This window comes from Trachinotus anak, unplaced genomic scaffold (assembly GCF_046630095.1).
Source record: "Trachinotus anak isolate AG129_WGS33_773 ecotype Australia unplaced genomic scaffold, CSIRO_AGI_Tana_v1 ptg000021l, whole genome shotgun sequence".
Lineage (NCBI taxonomy): Eukaryota > Metazoa > Chordata > Actinopteri > Carangiformes > Carangidae > Trachinotus > Trachinotus anak.
In genome coordinates, this window is record NW_027273872.1 from 17,111,287 (window position 1) to 17,135,872 (window position 24,586).

At 41.2% G+C, this 24,586-nt stretch overlaps 2 protein-coding genes across 4 annotated transcripts; both read right to left on the reverse strand.

The window, feature by feature from the left end:
• Window positions 1–255: 255 nt before the first annotated feature.
• Window positions 256–1,084, reverse strand: LOC139606172 (gastrotropin-like). Its single transcript, XM_071458205.1, has 4 exons — window positions 935–1,084; window positions 673–836; window positions 471–560; window positions 256–372 (listed from the first exon to the last, which is right to left on the reverse strand). Exons 1-4 carry the CDS (start codon window positions 999–1,001, stop codon window positions 319–321), a joined length of 375 nt encoding a protein of 124 aa, XP_071314306.1. The 5' UTR covers window positions 1,002–1,084; the 3' UTR covers window positions 256–318.
• Window positions 1,085–6,417: 5,333 nt separating this feature from the next.
• Window positions 6,418–24,196, reverse strand: ccnjl (cyclin J-like). 3 transcript variants are annotated; one of them, XM_071457276.1, is made up of 6 exons: window positions 23,869–24,196; window positions 23,079–23,186; window positions 19,217–19,427; window positions 10,856–11,155; window positions 10,566–10,725; window positions 6,418–9,974 (listed from the first exon to the last, which is right to left on the reverse strand). In XM_071457276.1, the coding sequence occupies exons 2-6, from the start codon at window positions 23,154–23,156 to the stop codon at window positions 9,452–9,454; spliced, it is 1,272 nt and encodes a 423-aa protein (XP_071313377.1). In that variant the 5' UTR covers window positions 23,157–23,186; window positions 23,869–24,196; the 3' UTR covers window positions 6,418–9,451. The 3 variants fall into 3 exon arrangements, with proteins under 3 accessions (XP_071313377.1, XP_071313375.1, XP_071313376.1); XM_071457274.1 differs by having other exon boundaries at window positions 23,079–23,189; XM_071457275.1 differs by having other exon boundaries at window positions 23,642–24,196.
• Between the last annotated feature and the right edge of the window lie 390 nt (window positions 24,197–24,586).

A 24,586-nucleotide genomic window follows, 5' to 3' on the forward strand; every position in this document is an offset into this window, starting at 1 on the left:
GAGCAAAAACATTCTTTGTCATTATTATAATAATATCATCATTATTTTTCTCTGTTTTTAGCCCTTTAGTGACTGCAGAAGAACGTTACTATTGATTGATTGATTCAAACTACAAACAGCATGGCCTCTGGTGGCTGCATTCACAGCAGGGCTAAAGTAAAAGAAGTGAAGGAAACACATTTCTGCAGAATGAGCTCTTTATAATATTGTGTGGTTGAAAAAAAACTAAGGAATTCACACAAAGAGATGCATGAATGCTTGATATAAATGATTTATTATCGGAAGTTCAATTTTTCAGGTCTCCTGAAATGAACCAGTTCATTTCATCTTCTTGCTAATCATCTTGTTAGTAACGCCATCCGTGGTGTTGACCTAAAAAGAGAGATAAAGATGTTTCAGAAAGCTGGAGGCTCCATCACATCTGTCTCACACATTCACCACTACACCAGTGTTAAGTTATACATGCTCACCTCGACAAGCTTGTCTCCGACCACCTCCGCAGTGTAAATGTATTTGGGGAACGTAATCTTGAGTTTACCTCCATCCAGAGTGACAGTGGTCTGAAAATTAAAAAAAAAAAACTGATGATCAAACCATAGTGGGAAAAAAGTCAGTGTTCGAATATTTAAAATATCTTAAAACATTGTGTAAGTAAAATAAATGTGAAATGACCTTGAATGTCTCCCCATCCAGAGTTTCCAGTTCTGTCTCCTTCCCAATGCGAAATGTGTTGTTCCAGGTTTTGTCCATCAAAAATTTAGTCAACCTGAAGTTGTCATTCTGATAGATATCTGTTATAATTTCATCATTGTTGGGGTCTTTGAGGTATTTAATTCCTACAGAGAAAATCAGACATCAGTAACAGCGCTTAACACATTTTAATACAGTACATCTTATAAATGTATTAATGCAAGTAAGCACAGCTCTCTCTCACCAAGAGCCTTCAAGAATTCCTCGTAGTTCTCCCGGCTCTCCAGCACATATTTCCCTGTAAAAGCCATGACGGAGCAAACACTCTGCTGTCGCCTGCTGACAGTGGAACTGAACTCAATCAGCAACTGGGACCTTTTTATATGGTTTTTTGTTCTTTTCCTTTCATGCAAATTTTTTGGGTGGGGCCAATATCTGTTTTTCACCACTTTATCCAAATTACCTGAAATGTTTAAAGAAATGTGTCTCTAACTGTTGGTCTGTATTGTTTTTCCTGGCAAGCAGCTAGAAAATTAAGAGCAGCATGTTTTCCATATCCATTTACATGTAGGTTTACCCATTACCAAACTTTCAGAACATTAACATTTTTTTGTCTTGCATTTGAACACTAACATACAGTGCATCTGGAAAGTATTCACAGCGCTTCACTTTTTCCACATTTTGTTATGTTACAGCCTTAGTCCATTTTACCTCAAAATTATACACACAATACCCCATAATGACAAAGTGAAAAAAGTTTGCTTGAAATTGTTGCAAATATATTTTCTAAAAAAAAAAAAAAAAAAAATCACATGTACATAAGTATTCACAGCCTTTGCCATGACACTCAAAATTGAGCTCAGGTGCTTCCTGTTTCCACTGATCATCCTTCAGATGTTTCTACAACTTGATTGGAGTCCACCAGTGGTAAATTCAGTTGATTGGACATGATTTGGAAAGGCACACACCTGTCTATATAAGGTCCCATAGTTGACAGTGCATGTCAGAGCACAAACCAAGCCATGAAGTCCAAGGAACTGTCTGTAGACCTCCGAGACAGGATTGTATTGAGGCACAGATCTGGGGAAGGGTACAGAAACATTTCTGCAGCATTGAAGGTCCCAGTGAGCACAGTGGCCTCCATCATCCCTAAATGGAAGAAGTTTGGAACCACCGGGACTCTTCCTAGAGCTGGCCGCCCAGCCAATCTGAGCGATCAGGGCAGAAGGGCCTTAGTCAGGGAGGTGACCACAAACCGGATGGTCATTCTGACCATGAGAAACAAAATTCTCTGGTCTGATGACACAAAGATTGAACTCTTTGGCCTGAATGCCAAGCGTCATGACTGGAGGAAACCAGGCACCGCTCATCACCTGGCCAGTACCATCCCTACAGTGAAGCATGGTGGTGGCAGCATTATGCTGTGGGGATGTTTTTCGGCAGCAGGAACTGGGAGACTAGTCAGGGTCGAGGGAAAGATGAATGCAGCAATGTACAGAGACATCCTTGATGATAACCTGCTCCAGAGCGCTCTGGACCTCAGACTGGGGCGAAGGTTCATCTTCCAACAGGACAATGACCCTAAGCACACAGCCAAGATAACAAAGGAGTGGCTTCAGGACAACTCTGTGAATGTCCTTGAGTGGCCCGACCAGAGCCCAGACTTGAACCTGATTGAACATCTCTGGAGAGATCTGAAAATGGCTGTGCACCGACACTCCCCATCCAACCTGATGAAGCTCGAGAGGTTCTGCAAAGAAGAATGGGAGAAACTGCCCAAAAACAGGTGTGCCAAGTTTGTAGCATCATACTCAAAAAGACTTGAGGCTGTAATTGCTGCCAAAGGTGCTTCAACAAAGTATTGAGCAAAGGCTGTGAATACTTATGTACATGTTATATTTTTGTTTTTTTATTTTTAATAAATTTGCAAAAATTTCAAGCAAACTTTTTTCACCTTGTCATTATGGCGTATTGTGTGTAGAATTTTGAGGTAAAAAATGAGTTTAATCCATTTTGGAGTAAGGCTGTAACATAACAAAATGTGGAAAAAGTGAAGCGCTGTGAATACTTTCCAGATGCACTGTATTCCTCAAGACTGTTCTGTGGCACAATATTACGTCAGCCTCAAAAATTATCAGACAACTCAAGGAAATCAGAGGATTAGAATGACAAGTAGTTTTTGCACAAATAAAAAATTACAATTAAACAAGATATAAGATGGATGAATGGACTTTGTCACCTTTGGACAGGGTTAGCTGTTTACCCTGTTGTGAGTGATGTCATTCTTCTCATATAACCTTCTGCAAGAAGGCAAAGCTTAAGCGAAACTTATTTCCCAAATTTCAAACACTTCCTTTAACAGTCATCTGTCTTATGGCACTTTTGGTGCAGATGCAGAATATTGCAAAATAATCTTCTACATATCATAATCTAACATACTCTTATACATTAATTAATTAAACAAAGGATCCACAGAAATTCATTCAGTAAGGGATCATCAAAATGAAGAGGCCAAGTCTTTCTCAAGCCTTTAGTTATCATTGCACACTCCCTGAAAGTCAACACTGTCAAGCCACAGAGTGTAAATACATCAGTCTGTCTGAAGGGTGTATTTGTGAAGTTAAGTTTGCGCTTCTTCTTTATAGGTCTGCACAATCCTGCCTGTGTTACTATAATACTGAAGCACGTTGCCATCCAAGGACCAAATGCTGTAGGTAGACACCGTGTGTGTTCACAGTGTTCAAGCATCCCAAAATTTTAGTGAAACAGAAACTGGGACTGAGATTGACACTGCAATAAAATCTACTCAGCATCTACCAGAGCGAATGAATTAGTGAGCTCCAAAAATCAGTTCCATAATGCCAGACAAGTATATCATGCTTCTTCTCAATGCAGCTTTGTCTTTTTCTTTAAATGCAAATAAACTATATTAAAACAAATGTCTGCTGGAGATGTTGGCCATTTGTCAGAATTAACAAGTAAAAATGAATTGCTGCGGGCACAGGAGCCGAGCAGGGCTGGGCCTCAGCCCGGCCTAGGTGCTAGAACATATTTTAATAGACATTTGATTAATGTTATCTGTGCCTTAGGAGTTTTTCTGGTGTCAGGAACATAAAATAAACACCTGTGCAAACCATAACAGTCCCACAGGCCCTGCGAGAAAAACTACCACTGTGAAACATATTGTTTGTTGAGTTTGTGTCATGTTGGTGTTCACTTTTTGATTATTTAGTCAGTTTTGTGATGGTGGTGCAATGGATTACAAACACTGCAGTACATTGTAAGAAGTCTATCATATTTTTATCGTATTTATATGTATATCATATTTTTCAGCAATTAAAGTGAAGAAATTAAACAATATGAAGAAAATGATTGAGTGAACGGAAATGGCTCAAGCTAACAAGTGTTTTACATGAGCATTTGAGAGATCCAAGATTATGTAAATGTGAAATAGTAGAATTATTTAATACTGATAACTTCTACTGTTGATCCTGTCCTTTCTTTCAAATAAAATCCCAAGACAGCACAGGCTTCAAATCATTTACAGTGTACAGTTACTGGGGTCATTAACTAACAGACTGACAAGATTATCCTCAATGAGAAAACCCTCCTTTGATATGGACATATCACTGTGGATACTGACGTGAGAGAGAAGTATCTCTCGCTCAGTCAAATTCACAAATGTTACATGTACTTTCCACATTACTGAGGTGTGCAGGTTTTCCATTGTCTGCTCCTGCAGAGGACCTGCAGGGAAAAACTGCACTTCTCCATTGTCACCACTAAGAGGCATCCTCCTTCCTCCATACAACACCTCAACATATCCCTTCTTTATCTATTACACTGCTTAAAGTGAATGGGTCTCTACTTTTAGCAAAGGGAATATAAAATGTTCGAGGTTTCTGGTCATGGAGTTGTGCTTTTTAAATGTGTGACATCACACATCACAAGGAAGGATGGTGGCATTTTCTATCGTGTGTTCTTCTGGGGAAGAATTTCCATGATACAGACTGGACTTTTTCAAAGATGATAATCATTAGCCTGCTTTTATTTTTGAATCACTGAATACAAGAGGGGGTGGATAAAATAAAACCTGTGATGATTGATAATGATAATGAAATTGATGTGGTTAGCATATCAACTTTTACATTTTATGGATGTAAGGAAATTATGTGAAAGCATGGCTGAATAAACCTGTTATGGAGCCCGAGGACAAAAAATAAGTGGCTGGGCTCATTTTAAACTCCCATTCCTTCAACCCTTTGTGTATTTGGTACATGTTTTCTTGGCTGGGATACATCCTGGTCCCATGTTTGCTGAGTGGTCATTTGATCAAACTTAAATTAGGGCCACGTAAGCACAAAACTGAAATAATAACGGACTTGAAACTAGATTTTCGACACAGATCTAATACACAGAAGCAAAAGATGAGGTTAGAAAGCAGGACGCACCTTAAGACCATATTCATGTCAGTCAATATTGTGTTTTAATGGTACATATTCCCAAACAAACAAACAAAATCTTAAAAAAATAGCACAAACCAGTTAAAAGAAAATACAAACCATGTGCTAAAGTAATTACTGAAAATAAATGAAAGCTTTTACCTGTTTATATATTGATTTATGCTCAGCAGTCCTGTTATGAGTGCCCTGATGTTGTAAGTTTAAAGCACATGTACTGAGACCCCCAACCCAAACATAAATTGTGCAGCCCACACTGCACCCCCATTCACTCAGTACTTTTCCAAATTCTTCCTTGAGGACACATTTTAAGGAAGCAAACAGCACACAAAAGCTTACAGGAGGCTGTGAGAATGATCCATTATCAAACTGACAGCCCTGACTGCCCTGCCTCCCCCTCTCTCCACCCCACCCCCCCACCTCTCTTTACAGATGGGCCAATGAACATTAGAGGTCTTGCAGAATCCCCTTCAAAAAACACAAATCATGTTAATTGTGTGCATGAGGGAACTGCAAAATGCTGATCACTCTTTAATCTTTACGCCAAGTTAATTACATTTTGATCTGGCTTATGTGGAGGAACATTGTGTTTTAAGTCATTTTTTTATTCAACTCATTGGTAATTAAAGATCTGTGAGCTGATATGATTGGGCATTTGCGTGTGGTTACACTACTGATTTCCAACTCAGGAAAAAAGTACCAAAGAATTCTTCAGTTTCATGATGGCAGAAATATTCTACTACATTGGAGAGAACAGAGCTAAGGCTCAGCAGTTTCTAAGAGTCACTGTGCTGTGTCTAAAACACGGAGGGCGGTCTATTTGCAAGAATTATACAAGAATATAATGTCTTGTGTGTGAGAGAGGGGCCCATCACTGAATATGTTTCTATATATCAACATGCTATAAAACAGAGAAAGCCCTTATTGAGCTGTGCAGGCAGTGCAGAAGAGAAACTGAAGTTGTTTCTCAAAAGCTGAATAATAACTTTTTGTCTGAAGGCTGAAACATTTTTACAGATGGTTGAAATATGCCAGCGATGGTTATGAGAGTGGGAATGAGGGATGAGTTACAGTAGTTACAGTAGTTACCTTAGCATGTGCTTACAGCCGGGGGATTGATTGCAAATATCTGCTGGGTTCATCTCTGGAGCTGCTGCTTGGTCCTCCTTCTGAACAAACTGGAGCTGTGCAGCGGGAAACATCATTTCCCTAAAAGCTGCAGGCACCTCAGTCATGCTTCCTCAGAAGAAACACACACCCCAGAAACTCAGTTCACTTGTGTGTTTATTTTCCCATGGCACATTTTGATAAAAGAATTCCTTTTATCATTCAGTGTCACATAAAGCGAGACTACAGATTGGTACAAAATAATATAAAAATATTAATTGAAAGTTTGTGGTGTCATTTCATTACTATCACATTAGACAAGTGTTGTTTGGTGTGAGTGACATCAGCACCTTTCACAAGATGGAAAAATGCACAGTAAACCTCTAGCTAAAAAAACAAAAAGCATTCAGTAATATCTATCACTCAAAGGAAGTGGCTGCAATATGCAACATATTCATTGTGTTCAGAGCCCACTGCCCTCTAGAGGAAACCAAGCTACAGCAAGTCAAATCACACAATTATCCAAAATAAGTTACAAAAAGATGAACCAGTGGTGTACACGAGACAGTGATGGCTGTGGTCAGTTTAAACAGAAAAAAACAAAACAACATATTGCACCTTTGACACCTCTGTGAGAAGTTGCTCATGAATTATGAGAAAAAGAGCAAGTTGAACTCTAACCACCAATAGCATTCAACAAGAGAATCACTTGAACTAAAAATACAATGAAAACAAAGGGAATGTATAAAAAAAACAAAACTGTACATAACGGTTAACAAAGCAAAAGCATAGTATCTTAGCTCAGATCACTGAAAAATACATTAGTATGTCCTTTTCAGTGGTGGAAAAACAAACATGTCCAACTGTTAAAGACCTGCTGAACCATGATTATCAGTCTGTGTGTTGCAGTATTCAGAAGGTTTCATGGAGTATTATCTGAGAGATGCACGTGTCTGACTATGAATTTGAGGTTCACAGCTGCTGAGGACAAGGCAGTGACATAGTAAGATGTCCTGTTTTCCATGGCAAAAGGTTTGAAATGTAAAGTCAGGATATTTAAACTAGGGGAAGTCTAATGTTTGTGTAAGAAACTGCAACTGTTATATCCAAGTTATTCATAATTTTTTCGACCAGAACAAGCTCAAAATTTCCCACTGCACTGAGCAGGCATTGGTTTTAATTCAGTCTACAGCTGGAATGATTAATGGATTTGTTGACAGAAAATGTATCAAATATTGTTCAAAATGATAATTTTCAGGCAAAAATGCAAAACATTTTGTAGTTCCAGCCTCTCAGATGTGAAAATTACACTCTCTTCTTTGTCAAATATGATAATTAATTTAATATCTTTTTGCGTTTTTAGACTGCTGGTGGTGTCAGGTAAGATATTTGAATTGGTAATAATGGGTGTGTTTCACTACTTTCAGAAATGTTATAAAAGACACATTTAATCAAGATAATGATCGGCAGATTCATGGTCAATGAAAACAATGATTAGTTGCAGCCCTATTTCAGTCACATTGGGGTCAACAACATCTAAGAAGTTGTGGTCCATGGTCATATAAGGTATCACCATGGCAACTGGCACTGGGAATCTGGATGTGTTTATACTTAAACAGGAAGTGGGGGATTGCAGTTTTAGAAATCTTGGAAGCAATTACAGACGACTGGCTACAGATGGTTGTGTGTGAAACCAGTGTCCATGAGGTTGTTCCACTGCGATGCAAACAGACTGTTTTGTGCATTCAGTTACTGAGTTGTAAGCAAAGTATGGTCCAGTGATGAAGGAGGGGAGCATTTCAGACCCCACAGATGCTGCATTAGCATCCACTTTAAAGCATAATAGCACAGAATAATGAGAAGGCTGCTAGTTTCAGCCTTAAACCTGAGCCTGAATATACAGTTTCTATAAACAGGTACAAAGAAAACTAACTTCTAAGTTAATATAAAAAAAAGCTACACTACATCAAACAAAATGAATTAAAAAAACAAAAACAAAATCAAGAACAAGAAAAAAATGAGTCATCATAAATAAAAGCTATGGCATGTTTCAATGGCATCATATTCAAGTAATCTTGTTCTAGTCCCTGATACTTAGTGGTTCATGTAAACATTGGAGTCATTAACACAGACACAGAACCAACAGTTCATTAGAAGGCAGCAGCAATTCATATGTACAATACACAACCAACATCCACGTCTCCTTCCCCACACTGGTCCAGTCACATCAGTTTGTGTTCAATTCTTTGAGTGGTGGATGCTGGAGAAATGAAAACTTTAGTTATGACAAAGCCTGCAGCTTCACGAGAGCCACATTTTCACCTGGGTGTTTTGACGGCTCTGCCACATGGCTCGACTTTGGAGGTGGGAGAGAAGAGATGATAAGGACAAGGGAGAAGAGGAACGAGGAAAAATACGAAACACCGCAGGCATGTTCGAGCTGCGGACTTCACCTGCTGCACACAAAACTATGAATTCTTCGTCGCCTCTGAGGTCTTATGTGGTGAGGAATTCCCAGAGGGGCCCTTCAGCTCTGACAGAGCTTACAGGTGTTAGATCAATGTGCACTGACAATAAGGACACACAACCAAAAATTTTACCAAAGCCTTCTTGTTTCTTGCCAAGTCTGCAACGAGTCTGTTTCTTCTATCTGTCAAATGGTGGCTCAGGAAACAATACCAGCCAATTTGTTCATTTTTGGGATAAGAAATTAAAAAAAAAAAGTCAAGCAGCAAGATATCCTTATCACACATACTTTGTGTTCTGTGCACTTCTAAAAATGGCTCAGCTATCACACAACTGAGACCAGGCACTGAATGAGGTGGTGTTAGATCACACTGCTGCTTTCATCTCATTCACAGTGATGACAGTCTCATAATAACACAGATTTATAAAAATCAGTTCAGAATATGGCAATTACATTTTTGCAATGCCTCAGTATTTCAATAGAGTCAGTGGAGCATTTGTCACGTCAGTGTGATGACTTCCACTGGGTCTGTCTTGCCTTTGGACCTCTGCTTGCGTTTGAGGCGTCTCTGTGAGAGGGACGGGGGAGTTGGACATGATGAAGGTGTTGCGGTGCCGACGGAGAGAGAGAGGAGGTCTGTAAGTGGATGTTTAAGGGTAGGGAGCTGGGATGGAAGCATAGTAGTGCGCTCCCGTGGGGGTTTGTGATCCCTCTCCGTCTCCTGGCGTCACCTGTCAAAGCAGCCAGCTGTGAAGGTGTGATGAGCCCCCAGGTAGCCCCCACTGTAGGCCATACTCAGACAGTGTCGCGGCTCTCCGGCAAGGGCCATCTGCACAGAAATTGGACCCTGGAGTGGCAGCGCACGAGCCCCTGGCTGAAGACCAGAGGTCAGGCTCGGGTAGGAGGGAAACCCACCCCCAGGAGTTAAGGAGGGAGCGCCAGTTAGAAGACCCATCCTGTGGCTCTGAAAGAAGTCCTGAGACATGTTTACCACAGGCCCCAGAGCCTGGGAGTCAGCTAGCGCTTGCAACTGGGACAGGGATGGGGAATGCTGGGTAAGGTGTGGGAAGCCATCAGGCTGAAAGAGCAGCTGTGGTGTGGAGGAAGAGGAGGAGGAGGAGGAGGCTGGTCTCTGGATGGTTGACACTGGAGAGAGGTGAGAGGTCTGGGGCTGAGACTGCAGGGAGGACGGTCGGTGAGGAGGAGTGGATTTGGTCTTGTTGGCCTCCTTGACATCGTTGTCATGAGCACTGTGAAGGAGCAAGGAACACATACTTCAGTCACTATGACCTCGAAAAGATGAAAAGTAAAGATACAAATATGTAGGAAATTTAGTGGTGAATAAGAACTAAGCTCATGTTGTATTGTCATAAGAAAGCAAAGTGTGTGACAAGTTCAAGGAAAGATCTACGCAGAAAAACGGGTACTCAAACAAATCCATTAACCAGAGCACGGATCAGTCTAAAGCAACCCTTGTTACTCCCACGCAATTAGTCTGAACACGTGCAAACAATTATACTTACATAGATGCAGACAAACAAACACACACTGCCACCCACTGACCAAGAAATGTGCAACTTAATTACAGCTGTTAAATTACACACCATTATTGCACACGACATTATAAGCTTCTACTGGTTAAAGCAACAGGCATCTTATTATCCAAAACCATGGCAACAAAAGTACAGATAGATAAGGGCCTTGATGTCCTCTATCTTCAGTTTCCCACTATGCTTTAAGTGGCTCATCTGCCTGCCTGGCTTTCAGTTTTTATTTTTTCTATACTGGTGTGTGTGTGTGTGTGTATGTGTGTGTGTGTTTGTGTGCCTTGTGTCTCTTACAGCAGCATAAGTTCAATGCACTGAGTGAGGTGGTCCCAGGTGTAGCCTGTCAGCAGGTGTAGAGCGGTTGTCCAGCTTGGGGAAATCTGAAGGCAAATGCGAGACGCTGCCACACACGCAGCAGCAACCTGAGATGGTCGGAAACTCAGGAAGGCATGATCTAGAAGAACCCAGACACAAGAGTTTCATCAATTCTTGATCAAACTCACACCATGTTCAAATCAACTAACGTACAAATGCACATTAAACAAACAAAGCAAAGTCTATTTCACCTCCCCCTCTAAACCCACCTTGCAGCGAGACCTCCAGAAAGTAGTGAGTATATTTGTCCATGAAAGCCTTGGTCTTGGAGAGGGAGGACAGGGGCCAGCCGTTGTATAGGTCACCCTCCTGCACCGAGGCATGGAGGTAGTAGTCAATGAAGTGGGCGGGTGTGGGCATGCACAGATTCCAGCCAAAGGTCTCCAGCAGCAGAAGCTCCATTTTGATCAGATCCTTCTTGTTCAGAACCAGGTTCAGGCTGCACATAAAACCCAGAGAGTTCAGCTGCTCCAGTTTGGGAACCCGGTCCTCTTTCTCCTCAAATTTACCTGGAAAGAAACAAACAGATACGGCAGATTTTAGTGTTGGTTCAGTTCATTCTGCAGAGCCATGTTTAATAGTTTATGAGATGATAAGTTCTACATGCATGCTTTGTCTGTACTGGACTTGGTGTGCAGGGTGAGCACAGCAGCTGACATACTGTGTTTGGATCCTGGATGTGGTCATATCATGGGTTAGAAGCCCTAAGTAAAAAGTATTTTTGTTTTGCTCTTTCAGATCAAGATTTTGGAAAATAACCACATGAATGTAGATCGAAAACAATGAATTGATTAGTTGAGCAACAAAAAAATAATCAGTATCAGTCATGAATAATTATTAATAATTCATTAATTGTTTGGGAAATTGTGAAATCTTTCAGTATCCTGAGATTTAATGACCTAATGATTAACAATTGAGAGATTAATTGTTCACAATAATAACAATAATAATAATAATAATAAGTGATCATTAATTGCAGCTAATTTATTGGTAAGATGCATTCTAGAAATCACAGCACCACACATCTCACTTATTAACAATTAAGTAAATGAGCAAATCAGACAGTTCCCTGTAGAGTAAATTAGTTGAAGGCTCACAATACCTGCATTCAACATTCAAAGGCAAAAAAAAACATGTTCCACTTTTACAAAACACAACATCTCTGCAGAAAAGCTAAGTTCAGTCATTTTGATCTGGGTTGACGATGACGGATCTTTGCAAAACAAGGGTCATTCATTGCTTTATTTCTTTTTTACAATAAATGTTATTATCTGTAGCCACATGCAGCAGGTTTATGATCGGCTCTATAGAGCCTTACTCCAGCTTCCACAGACCCTAACAAGTGCCTGCTAAGCACTGGCAGTTAAGTTGACTATTACTGAACATCTGGCCATAAAGCTAAGCCATTACACTAACAAGCCTAGGGAAGCATTACTATAGGCTTACAGAGTGTGGGGCACTTACTGTGGATTATACAAGCCTAACACTTTCTACGAAAAAACCAAGTCACTTCGATCCCTCATATTTCTGACCCTCTCACTTGCTCCAGAGTCTTGCAGACATTACAGCAGTACCATTATAGTGAGCCCCCTCCCCATCCCAAGACATACTCCTTTTCCATAGCAACAGCCCCGAGGCCTCAGGGGTCCATGTGGCCAATGAAGAGGGGTGATTCTGCTTTTAATCCATGGGTCCAGCAGGCCTCTGCTCAAACTTCAAGAATGAGGGCGAGGAGGTGGGTGTCAGGTTACACTGATACAGGCTTTGCTCTAAAGCATGTGCCTTGACAACACACGGCTTTAAGTAGAAAGATGTGGGGGCACATTGTAGACTCGCAACTGAACTGAATCATTCTCAAAACTATAGTTTGACAATTGCTGAATTTTTGAGGAAACAATAATATATTACAATATATGGACATATGTTTGTTTTCTTTTTTAATACAACTTGACAACCAGTTAAATAAGGTGGGGGCTGGTGTATAAGCAGATAATGTATGACAATATAGTAAAGTGAACTTAGTAGTAAAGCAAACTTATTATATATCAGGCAACATACATGCAGATACTAATTTTTCTGCAAAAATCTAATATTGACCTATATACTGGCCAAGCTGCTTTGTAGAGCTGTTGCTCTGTGATTTGTCTAATTCTACCCAGAATTACTCTTGATTCATCACCTTTATGGAAAGTGTGGTTAGCATGAGTCCCACCATGTGCTGGATTGTAATGGCCTTTCAAAGATACTGAAAGTAAAAAAAAAAAATAATGACAGGGAAAATAAACCTTATATAAACTAACCAACATAAAACATGAAAATAAGCACCTACCTAAAGTGTCACTCAGTGGCTGTTGTAGAATTACTTGGTTTTATATCAACAGGCTAGGATTAAAAAGTTATGTATCGCCTTTGTGAACATAGAAATCCAGCTGGGAATAACAACAACCCTCTGTTGGGGTAAATCTTGGCCTCTAATCTAAAACCATGGCAACCAAACATTAGAAATAGGGGCTTTATTGACTTTTCCTAGCTGCAGTTAGAAGTGGATCCTTCAAGCAATGACTGTCTGACATTGCACAGCTATTGTGGGGGTCTTTGATGGACCCTTTTACCTCTTTATGCTCACGTCTCAGTGAGCGAGGCATCTTCCTACCAAGTGTGAGTTTTACCACTAATGTTGCGACCTGCCATTAAGCATGGCAGGAGAGAGGAAGAGAGAGGGAATGGTTGAGAGAGCATGAGGGGAGGGCAGTGGGGGATCTGCAACCCAACAAGCCAGAGGGGTAATTAGCAAGGAGGCAGTAATGGCGTCTCTCCAGCAGAACAGGAAGCACAGTGAAACAGGGCTGTTTACACCAACAAGGGCTTGTTCCACGGCCCAGTCCACACTTGCCCCATTCTCTCACCCTCATATCCTCTGGATCAGGGCTCTGTCTGCTACTAGACTGCTATGTCCACACAGACGCTGCCATAAAAAGCCACCAATGCCCCCAATCTCCACACAACTCCAGCCTCTTTGATCTTAAGAGAGACACAGTGCAAGTCAATCTCCTCATTGTGCTCTGTGATTACTCTCTTGGTTCTCTACTGTGGGTGACCAGGCACGTGAGAGACATGGGACGCCCAACAGCTTTTGAAAATGAAAAACAAAGCAACTTCAGAGGAACCTAAAGAAGTACAGTATGAGGCTGAGCCACAAACCAGTTCCACTTCCTGCAAAAAGATCTGACTCCTGCGCACATCGCAGCCTGTATCACAATACAGTGGTCTCATTCATTTCAATGAGTCGGCACAGTAGGAGAGGAGGTACATAGGACTAAAGTGGGGGGGGGGGTGCTGGGGCCAAATTTTATTTATTACCAGAATTGCTGTCGAAACTAAATGTTTCATCTCATGTGCTAATTTCAGTTTTGGTAAGCAATACTATTCAGTCCTAAAAGTTATACAACACTCTTTAACAGATTATACCCGATACCCTGTAGCAACATGCAAACACCATCCCAGCCCCTTTGACTCTTTTGCTGTTGTCAGTCTGAATGTGGCCTGAGAGAGACGGTGCATTCCTCCCCTGTGAGTTCAGCCTACCTGGAATGCAGGCAGCTCAATGATCCTATCTGAAGTCAGCAAGCAGTGAAGAGACACAGTGATGAAGGGGGAAAAAACTGCCTTCCTTTTTATCTACACCAGTTACCTTTCCATACACTGCAACTACACGGCACCTACTCTTTCTCACAGTACCCACAGGTGAGGGCGATGATGAAAAAAGGTCAAGTAAACAGTGAGAGGTTACAGGTCAGGGGTTAGGGAGAGGTAAGGCTGGGATGCAGCTTCCTCCCAGGTGTGCTGTTTGGGGAAAAGGTGGGGGTGGGGAGGGGTTTACAGTGATAGGGGCTGTTAGGAAACCTGAGAGCTGTATTCTCACACAGAAAGCAAGAGCACAGAGTTTCTGTCGCTCCCCATTTTTCCAACATCGTGTAATACTAGTTCATTTCACCCACTACCAAAGAAACGAAAATCTGTTCTGTGTTTTCAGACAATTTTGATTGTTTTACAGAAACATAAATATGCCCATTAAATCTCCATAAACCATGAAAAGTAAACATTCACACAGGCGTCAGATCTGTTGGAGAGAGAGAGTAGAGCACTCACATATGTTTTAGAAATGTCAGAAAATAATTGTGTGTTTAGGAAATAAGACTTTAAAGCACTTTGTCAAGTGCTACAATAAATATTACTTTCTTACAAGTTGTGGAGTAAATTATCTCTGAGGTTTCTCTGAAAATATGATGAAAAGTCACAGATATTTGGTGAAACATAACAAGAAAAATTGGGTAAATTAACATAATACAATCCCAAAACTGGGACATTGTAACAGAGCTACAAATGAATCCTTCAAAAAGATGTATGAAAGATGGAACATGTGTGAATGTGTTTTTCAAACAGTGTTTATATTATCATTTAATATTGATAAAGATGCCAATGTAGATTTATGAAGAAAAAAAAACACTTTTAAGGCAATCTTTCTTCCTCATTCTCTCCTGCTTTTTCTTTTTAACTTGACAGCCATGGAGGAATTTCCTCTGCTCTTTAAACTCCTTTTATTTGCTGGTTCATCTTTCACTGGGAGTGTGAAATTGGTCACAGCTCCATCACAGAATCTCCATGTTGCCACCTCTGGCCCTGGCGGCTCACACATTGTAGGCCTGAGAAGACCCTTGACCCCTGATACTAATGCCTGGGTGACCAGGGAGAATCCTAGAAGCCCGGCCCTCTGTGTATGTGTGTGTATGTGTGTGTTTGTGTTCTTGGGGGGAGTATACTGAGAGTATAAAATGCCTTGCTGTATGGCTGATGGTGGCACAGGGAGTGTGTGGGCAAACAGAGCCCCAGGCCTTACACAACAGAACACAGAACAGGACTTAATTCTGACATGTGTACTAGAGTTAGTGCATTGTAATTACACAACAGCTCTCAAATTAACAAAAAGATTAACGAGTGCATCTGATAATAATGAATAATACTGACATTTTCACACCCATCGATACATCTCTACATAATTTCATTAATTACGAGTCCCCGACATCACAACAGTTCCATCAGAATTATTGTCAAACCACTGAGAGGGGGATAAAGGAGGAAGTGGGCTCCCTATTAATCTACATTTCAGGGCACCCTGCTGGGTGGTTCAGTTCTAATATGTCCCATTTTGCAGGCCACCTCTTCTCCCTCCCTTTCCACCCTGTTTAACATCAGCAGCCAACCTGCCTTTGAAGTATCGCTCCACTCATTTCCCAACCCCCCAGGGATGTGGAGCTGCTTTTACTGGCCGCCCTGTCCCAGGACTGGCTCACTCTGCCTGTTCCTGACAAGGTGAGAGAATGAAGAGGAAACACAGCCGGCAGCTAAAGGTAAAAGGACACCACCAGAACCCAGTCAGTGAAGTGGCTGTGTGGCAGTAATGCACCGCCCTTTCAATAGGAAATGGATTAGACTTGAATGTGGATCTTAATTAGGGTGATCAGGAGAAAAAAATCCATAGGTTTATCGCAAGGTTGCCACAGCAACCATTTCCTCATTTAGCAATGTTAGCTTACAGCAAGTCTCTACCATGAACACACAAACACACGGCTGCACACACAACCTCCACCCCCCCAGTATCTGCTCCCCTCCCCCTCTCTGGGAAGCGTCTGGCTGGCTGTCCTGCCTGCATTGACGGGCTTTTGTTTGAGGCCTGACTCGGGGAGCATATGGCAGGTGCCCCTCAGCGCACAGTTCCTCCCCACCCCCGGGCTCCAAGGCCTATGTAAGCGCACCGTGTATTGACTAAGCTTCTAGTGCATTTCACAGGATGCGCTTTAATTTGTTTTAGGGTCTCTTCAGTGAAACAGGCTCACTGAACAAAATAAGTGAAACAAAGCATCAACAATAAGTCACTGCAGTGGCATCACAAAAAATAGATCACAAGAGCATCTAATTGGTCATAATCAAGAACCAGTTAACAAACTTCACAAAATACATAAAGCGTGGCAACAACAAGAAAAATCCATAGGATTCTTGTGGCAGCGGAGACACATTCGCAATGTAATTTACCATAACAAATAGCTGCAGTATGAAGACTTCAGGGAGCGAGATCTGTCAGGAAGACTGATGTGATCACTGCATGACTTCATGGAATTTAAAACAATAGAAACTTTTAGAAAGCTTGCAGAATGATTTTGATGATTTTCAAATGGAAATATGCAGTGTATATATGAACAGTCTTAACTGAAGTGGGCGTTAAATTTGCAGGATTTGGGTTTCTTTGAGTAATTGGCTTCTCTGGAATGAAGTGAGGTCTCTAAATAAGTGCCCAAGAGTCAATAACACTCAGTCCCTGTGGGTTTAAAAAACTGGCCATAATCTTACTCCTGCAAATGAAAAACAGCTCATCCATGAACAAACACAAGCATCCACAAAAACACACACACAATGGAGTAACAGGATTAAGCAGTGTCTGCTGAGAGGCACAAAAGAGGTAGAGATTAATTAACCGAGTACGGAAGCCAGAAATATTTGAAGAAAGACAATGTATGTGCCTGTCAAAGGCAGGCAAAGGGACCTGGGGAGGCCGTTCAATAACTAGGCCAGATTCCAAAGCACCTCAGGACAGATAAAAACCAAAGACAACTTTGAATCAAACACCCTTTCAAGCCTTCATCAATCATGGCAGAGACTCCCTAGAGTCCTGAAGGAGTCAAGGGCAGGAAAGCAAAGAGGAGGGAGCCTGACTAACAGTCACAAATCAAAAGATTCAATAAAAAAGCTGATTAATCTATTACAAAGGAGAAGACGAACCTCTGTCCAGGTTGGACTGAAAATATTTATATCACTCAATGAGCAAACTCTCAAAACTATTCTTGGATTCTCATGAGATGGCTTTTAAATAAAACCTCTTTCAAGTCTCATATTCAAATTTATCCCACCACAGAGACTAACTCTGATTGCAAAGATGGCCTGTGTGCAACTACACATACGCTGAGCCCTCCCAAGTGAGCGGGCCCTGTTCCAGACTCCCACTTTCACGTTATCATTAGTCTAATTACCCATGATGCCAAGGGCTGCATTAATGTACAGAACCTCTGTCTGTTAATCATCAGACAGACACAGAGACACTAATAACTACCACACAACCTGCGCCGTGGATCAGCAGGAGCAAAATGATTAGCACACCTGCTCTACACGAAGCACACACACAAAGAAACATCTTTATATTTCACATGTTGTTACTGGTTCCTGGGCTAAATCATCACTTCACTCACTTCTACAGAAACACTGACAGCTTTGGAAAAGCAACAAAGAATAATATCAACCAAACCGTTGGTCTAAGGAAGTCGAGATACTCAGGACTTAAACTTCATTGCTTTATATCTGCAAAGTGCTTTTAGACAAGACTGATGGTTTTCTATATCTCTAGACAACAGATCACATGAAAAGACCAACAATTCCTTTTCCCCATCTCTCAATATTTTGTGACTTCCTGTCCTGTCAGTGGCACTCAGCACCAAGCCCATTCACTACTGAAAATGTGAAGCTTAGAAACGGTCATACATTTACAGTTTAATTTATTTTAAAAAGACTCAGTAACACCTGACAACTCTAACTTTTAGCAAATACAGTGACCAATTACAGTGACCATGTTGGTTGCAATGAAGGAGCCTGACATTCAGGGCAGTGGTGTGGCACACTGGTGTGTTTTTGACAGTGGAGGTTTAAAAACATAGGGAGATCAAAGAGGGAAGTTCCATTTAAAAAAATTAACCTGAGGACAAAATGGATTTGTATGGGAATTGTAGGTGGGTTGGGCTCTGCAACAAACCACAATTTCAATGACAGAGTACAAAAAAAAAACTAACAAAAAAAAAACATCTTTGAGTAGAGGACATTTTGGCCTTGGTAGGGAAACTAGTTAATCTCAGATGGACTGCATAGGACTAGAGAAACAGCAGCAGCCTTAGACATGTTATTACAGCCAGGATCAAAAGACATAGATTAAGTTCTGCAGACACAAGCATAATCCCCAACAGTTTCTCCTAAAACAATGGTACAGTCATCCTACCACAATGACAACCTTGGGATTTTTCAAGCCAAAATCACAGCTAACAGTAAACTGTCATTACAGGCCATCATATCAATCTGAAAACTGTAGCTAGAAGAGAAAAACATCATGGTCTCTGACGCATGACTCAAACTAGCCTTGTTACAGGCCTTGTGTCAGCTGTGTATGAATCATAGCCACATTATCTTTGTTACCTCAGAATATTTACATTGCAGCATTGCTTGAGAAATTACAGGTTAAGTCAAGATGTTCTTCAAAATGAAAACACAAATCTAATCTTAGTTAAACTGCCTCAGCGCCATATTTAAGTTTAGATTTAAGAAATCAAGAATGCAAATCATCAATGTAAAGAGTCTAATGAGGAAAAATTAGCAATTAGTCATGAATGTCCCTGTCAAGCAAAAACTACCAAAAACATAAAATAAACATGGAGATGGGTAAAGGGAAGAAGCTGGAAGGCTGTTCATAGACTTACTAGCTAGGAGCAGACAGGAGAGAGCAATCACATAGAGCTGCTTGACGGCCACATCATAGTGGTCCATGAACAAGTCCAGCAGGTAGACGGCCAGGTGACGTGCTGTTGGACATAGCTGGTAGCGATTACTGAGGATGGCCAACAAGTCTGCAAAGTACCGTCGCATGCCAATCTGTGGAGAGTGGGCCCGGTAAACCGGTAACTTCAGCTCCTAGGGAGGGAGAAGAGAAGAGGGATGAGAGGGGACGTAACTCATGGGAGGGGGGTTGGGAAGAACTGGGTGGGCAGGAAGCAGTGGTGAAGAAACACAGGGGTTGTAAAGAATATGCATAATAATAGTGAGCCACGCATGTCTCCTGCTGACTGGGTTTTACTGCTGTGAGGAGAGCTGCTGTGGGTCTGAAATACTCATATCAAGAATAAAACTCCATTTAACACAAAAATCTTGATTATACTTCAGCCTCATTTCAATTTCATTTAATTCACCAACGCTTTAGAGAACTGGCGCTAATTTGGGTCATTGCAGGGGTCTGAGGGTGGTGGTGGTGTGTGTGCTGGGGGGGGGGGGGCATGGAGGTTGAGTGGTAGATAGGATTAGGTTTCACCCCTACCACATCTCCTATTCATGTTCAATTAGCTGCATGTGTTTCAAAGTGGAAGGAAGATACTCGGGGGCATTAGCATTGAATCAGCCCCGGGTATCTTCCCAATCAGCTCCAGAAAACAGGAGAGCACAAGGCTCCAGTTTCAAAATCTGCCCCGGAGTAACACACAAAAAAACACATTTGGCAATGGATGTACAAACTTACTCTGCAGTTACTTTCTCAGTATTTAAGCTGCTTATACCAGAAAATGTTTTTGTTTTTAAACATGTTTTTCGCTCTTTGTGAATCTGAGTAAAAACAAGGGCTTTTCATTTGGATTTAATAAGAGATTGAGGCTTGCTGAATTAATCTCCTTAAGATCAAACAGGGAGGGGTCCTTAAATTAGAGGAGAAATGCAGAAAATATCCACATCATGTTAGGGCTGTAGTTTAGGAACATCCCTGCCTTTAGGCATGGCTCTAAAACTCCCAATATTGGTTTAAAGCTCAGCGTTTCCTAACAGAGAAACACATGCTACAGTTAATACTTTAAAATTTCAATGTGAGGGCAAAACTACAAACACTGTCAGGTTTACGCAAACTGTCAACTATTTATTTTGAGCACAACTAAGACAACAATGATGCTCAGACTGACATTTGAATTGAATCCAAAAATAAACAGTAACACCTCCCGCCCTCCCAAATCCACATATAGCAGCTCCACCCCCAATGCCACAACCGACCACACCACCCAATCCTCCTCAAACTCTCCTCTCCTCCCACTGCTTCAGATTCTGCCTCTGGTCCATCTGTCTGTCTGGGGGTACAAGGGCAGCGGGAGGAGGGGGCTGTTGGAGTCTGGAGGGGCTCCAGGGGGTGGGTGGGTGGAGAGGTGCCTTTGTGGGGGACCCGCACCATAATTAAGGATTCCACAGCTGCCTCTGCCTGATTTGCATGTCTGATAATTTGCCACATGCTACACACCACCACTATCTCCCACATCAGGGCATTATCACGGCAGCAAACGTCATTAAGGCTGGATGAGACTGTGGGGGAGCAGGCGCCATGCAGGAAATGTGAACACTGTGTGAAGGCCTCTCTACAAACAGCTCTGACACCGACTTCACCTTTAATTTTACTGCACTTCAGCTCATCCATTTCCGAAAACATACACCTCTACTCATCATAAGTGTCTGAATAGCATACATTTAAACAGTTTTGAAAAAATATTAAAATTAGAAAATATAAGCTTTATCTGTGGTTTTTTTTCTTTTCTTCCTTACATTAATTGTTTAGTCCAAAAAATGACAGAGAAAGCATGAAAATACCGATCACAATTTCATAGAGCCCACGGTGACGCTTCACATTTCTGCCTGACTAATGGATCAAAGGTATTCAATACATGATGGTGAAGAGAAAATAAGCCAATTTTCACATTTGAGAAGCAGGAAAAAGTAAATGTTTGTATTGACAATTGACTTGATTAATCGTGGACTCAAATTGACTGCATATGACTAGAGCTATCATATTCCATTAAATCTTCTTTTTATCTTTTATGTTATTTCGCTCTATTAAAATCCCATTTCTCTTTTTATATTGTATCATGTTGCTTTTATAGCTTAGCCTTGTTGTTAATAGACACAAATAAACGTGTCTTGCCCTATCCCAATTTTCTGTCAATCAGCCAACCGATTAATTGACTATGATATGTTTCTACATAAGAGCATATTATGGCATCTATCTTTTTTTTTTTTTTTTTTTTTTTTTTTTAAATGAAGTCCATTAACTCAAATATTTCAGTCTTTAGTGCAAAAACAAGACACTCTCCTGTCACCATAAGGACTTATCTTTTCACATCACATCTTACACTATCAAAAATATCCATCAAGAAATTGAAAAAAACTCATAAAAGCCTAGCAGAGTGACTGTATATCAAAACACATCACGTTTTATTATAGTCTATTGTGAGACAAATGTACAGTATGTTGTGTGATTCAGGTGCCTAAATAAAATGATCCTATTTCTATTAAAATTAGTCTCAAGCGTTTCTCAACTCACCAAATCTAGCATTTACGATGAGAGCAGTACATTATACAGCGTATACGGTGGTGAGCCTGTTGCTTGGGATTAAACCAAAAATGCTGATATAAGGAGATCAAAACCTAACATTAGACTGATAGCATCTCTCTCTTTCATTATAGTACACAAGAAAAGAGTGGGTGTGTTGTTTAGTTTCCTGCTCTGCGTACGGATTTTCAGTCTAATTGACAGCTCACTCTGAGTCAGACACTGCCCAGCACGAACGAACTGAATCAAACTGTGTGTAAGCGACTGACTCATTGTAAGTCTCACAAATATCAGATTCACTACAGTCCTCATTCCCCACCTATACAGATATAACCGCTCACACATCGAAGCACCTGATGTCTCAAACCTGATCTGTATTCATCTCCCTCAGTGTGGAACTGGCAGAAGAGCCTCAGCTCGAAGATGCCAGTCAAGTGACAGATGTCTCCATTAAAGTGACACGTGGGATGAAATATGATCGCGCTTCGAGGTTAATTAAGACATTCTCAATTAATGAGCCTGAACTCCTCCATGTAATCTAATTTAGATCGTGTTTAAATAGACAACAGGACTGTGTAATTATATTTTCCTCCCAACTTTCAATACATCGTGCAGTATATGTGGAATAATCAACACATGCCTGCTTGTTCAGACTGTTTTGACTGTCTTGTTTATTTTTTTTAAGTGAAAACGTCATTCACAATTTCATTTAATTTTCTCTTGCTCAACTGACTGTAACTGCACTATTTGTAATCCAATTAACAATTATTTTCACTATCAACTAATTATGAACCAGTTACTTTCTCAGTTAAAATGACCATCACATTTTGAGTGACGGCCTTACAAACGTCTTGCTTTGTCCAATCAACAGTACAAAATACAAAGATATTTAATTTACCTCAAGAAAAGACTAACTGCAGTCAACTGTAGTTAATTAGAGCTGGATCACTGCAGCTTAAATTAATTGATTCATCAACTGGTTATTTAGCTTTACTCGTGTGTCTATTGTTTTAGGTATAAAGTAATATCATACATAGTACAAAACACTGAGATTTGCAGGTTGTAGTTAGCTGATGGCAAAGCTGTACAGACAATAAACTACTGTTTCTTCATGTAAATCTTAACACAGACACAGTGAAAACAAGTTTGGCTCATGCCGTCAACAAAAACCATAAGTTTCCTATCAAAACCAGCAACGATGATAGACTCACCTTGATACGGAGGGACTGATGGATATCCGCAGCTAGCTGTCCTTTCCACCATTGCAACTCCCTCTCCATCTTTCCCATCCAGAGGGGGCTTCAAGAATCAAGTTTTACCTGCTGAGACAGAGAAAAGTTCAAACTCTTCAGCAGAGTGGGATGCTGGGCTGAGAAAGGTGGGGATAACCACAATGGGTATAGTTTTACAACAGGCTGTTTACCATTAAATATAACAGAGTATCAAGCTGAATTAAAGTTATTCTATAAATCCGCTTTTAAAGATTTGATCAACTCGAGGCTCCTGTTTGCACTGTCCATTAGGGCTAGGCTGTTATTAAAAACAGTCCATTTCGGGGGGCAATCTCATGGTTTTGGTAAAGTTTTTGAACATCTTGCTAATCCCACAGCACAGGTCTCTCCTCCTGCATAGGCCATTTTCTCTGCTCGGGAATTTAAATGGCTCAGTTAAATGCCCCGCTCGACCACACTACAGGTCAAATGAATCAAAGCAGCCTTTCGCCAATGCTACTTTCGGTTCGGCTGCTTGCTGAAAAGACAGATTACAAACCAACCCCACACTTTGGCCATCATCTGCAACGCGTCCACACCACGAGTCAGCGGCCAAACACACACAGAGGCTACACAAGTTAACTGTCCGCCGAGCCCGCAGACAGCCGCCTCGGTTCAAAATAAAAGCGGCACACTGTGATAAAGCCAGACACAAACGCGGTCCATGCCTCCTACAGGACGGCAACCCGGTAAACTTTCCATCTGGGTGGTTATTACATGCGCCACTCACCGCTCCGACGGGAATGCCCCCCAGACCCCTTTGTCTCAGTCCGACATCCTGAATGAGAGAACAACTCTTCGGCTCAACTTTAAGAAAGACCTCTCTTTTTTTTCCTTTTTCTCGGCCGAAACACAAAGTTGAAATCCTCCAGACAAGTTCGCGAAACAGCTGCCACCGCCAAATCCCGGCAAAGAAGCGTTTGGGTCGAGTCGTTTCCCCCACAAACTGTTGCCACTTTCCTCCGAGAGATTTCGCTCAAGCCGTTTCCTCTCCGGTGGCTCCGCGGTAACAAAGTCGCCTCCTCGGCTGCACCAGCTGCTGCTGCTGCTGCTGCGGTGCGAGGCTCTTGCGCCCGACGTGAAGGGCCCCTCCTCCAGCCTGGGAGTTGTAGTCCTTCAGAGGTCAGCGACAGAACTACAAACACCCACGCTTGAGCAAAAAAAAAAAAAAAAAAAAAAATCAGCATTTTATACGTATAGCGTATGTTCTATTTTCTTTACTCCATTGTTGTTGTTGTTTTAATTTTATACTTTTATTAAGTTTTATCACTTGGTAATTAGCATATTTGTAAAAAAAAAAAAAAAAAAGCCTAGTTTTAAAACCAGCATTTAGATGGACAAATAAGATCAAAACCCCTCAGTGAAGAATGCTTTCTATCTTTTGGTAACCCACTTGTTTTTTTTTAGAAAGGGGTCTGAAATGATGCAAAACAAAGACACACTGTCAA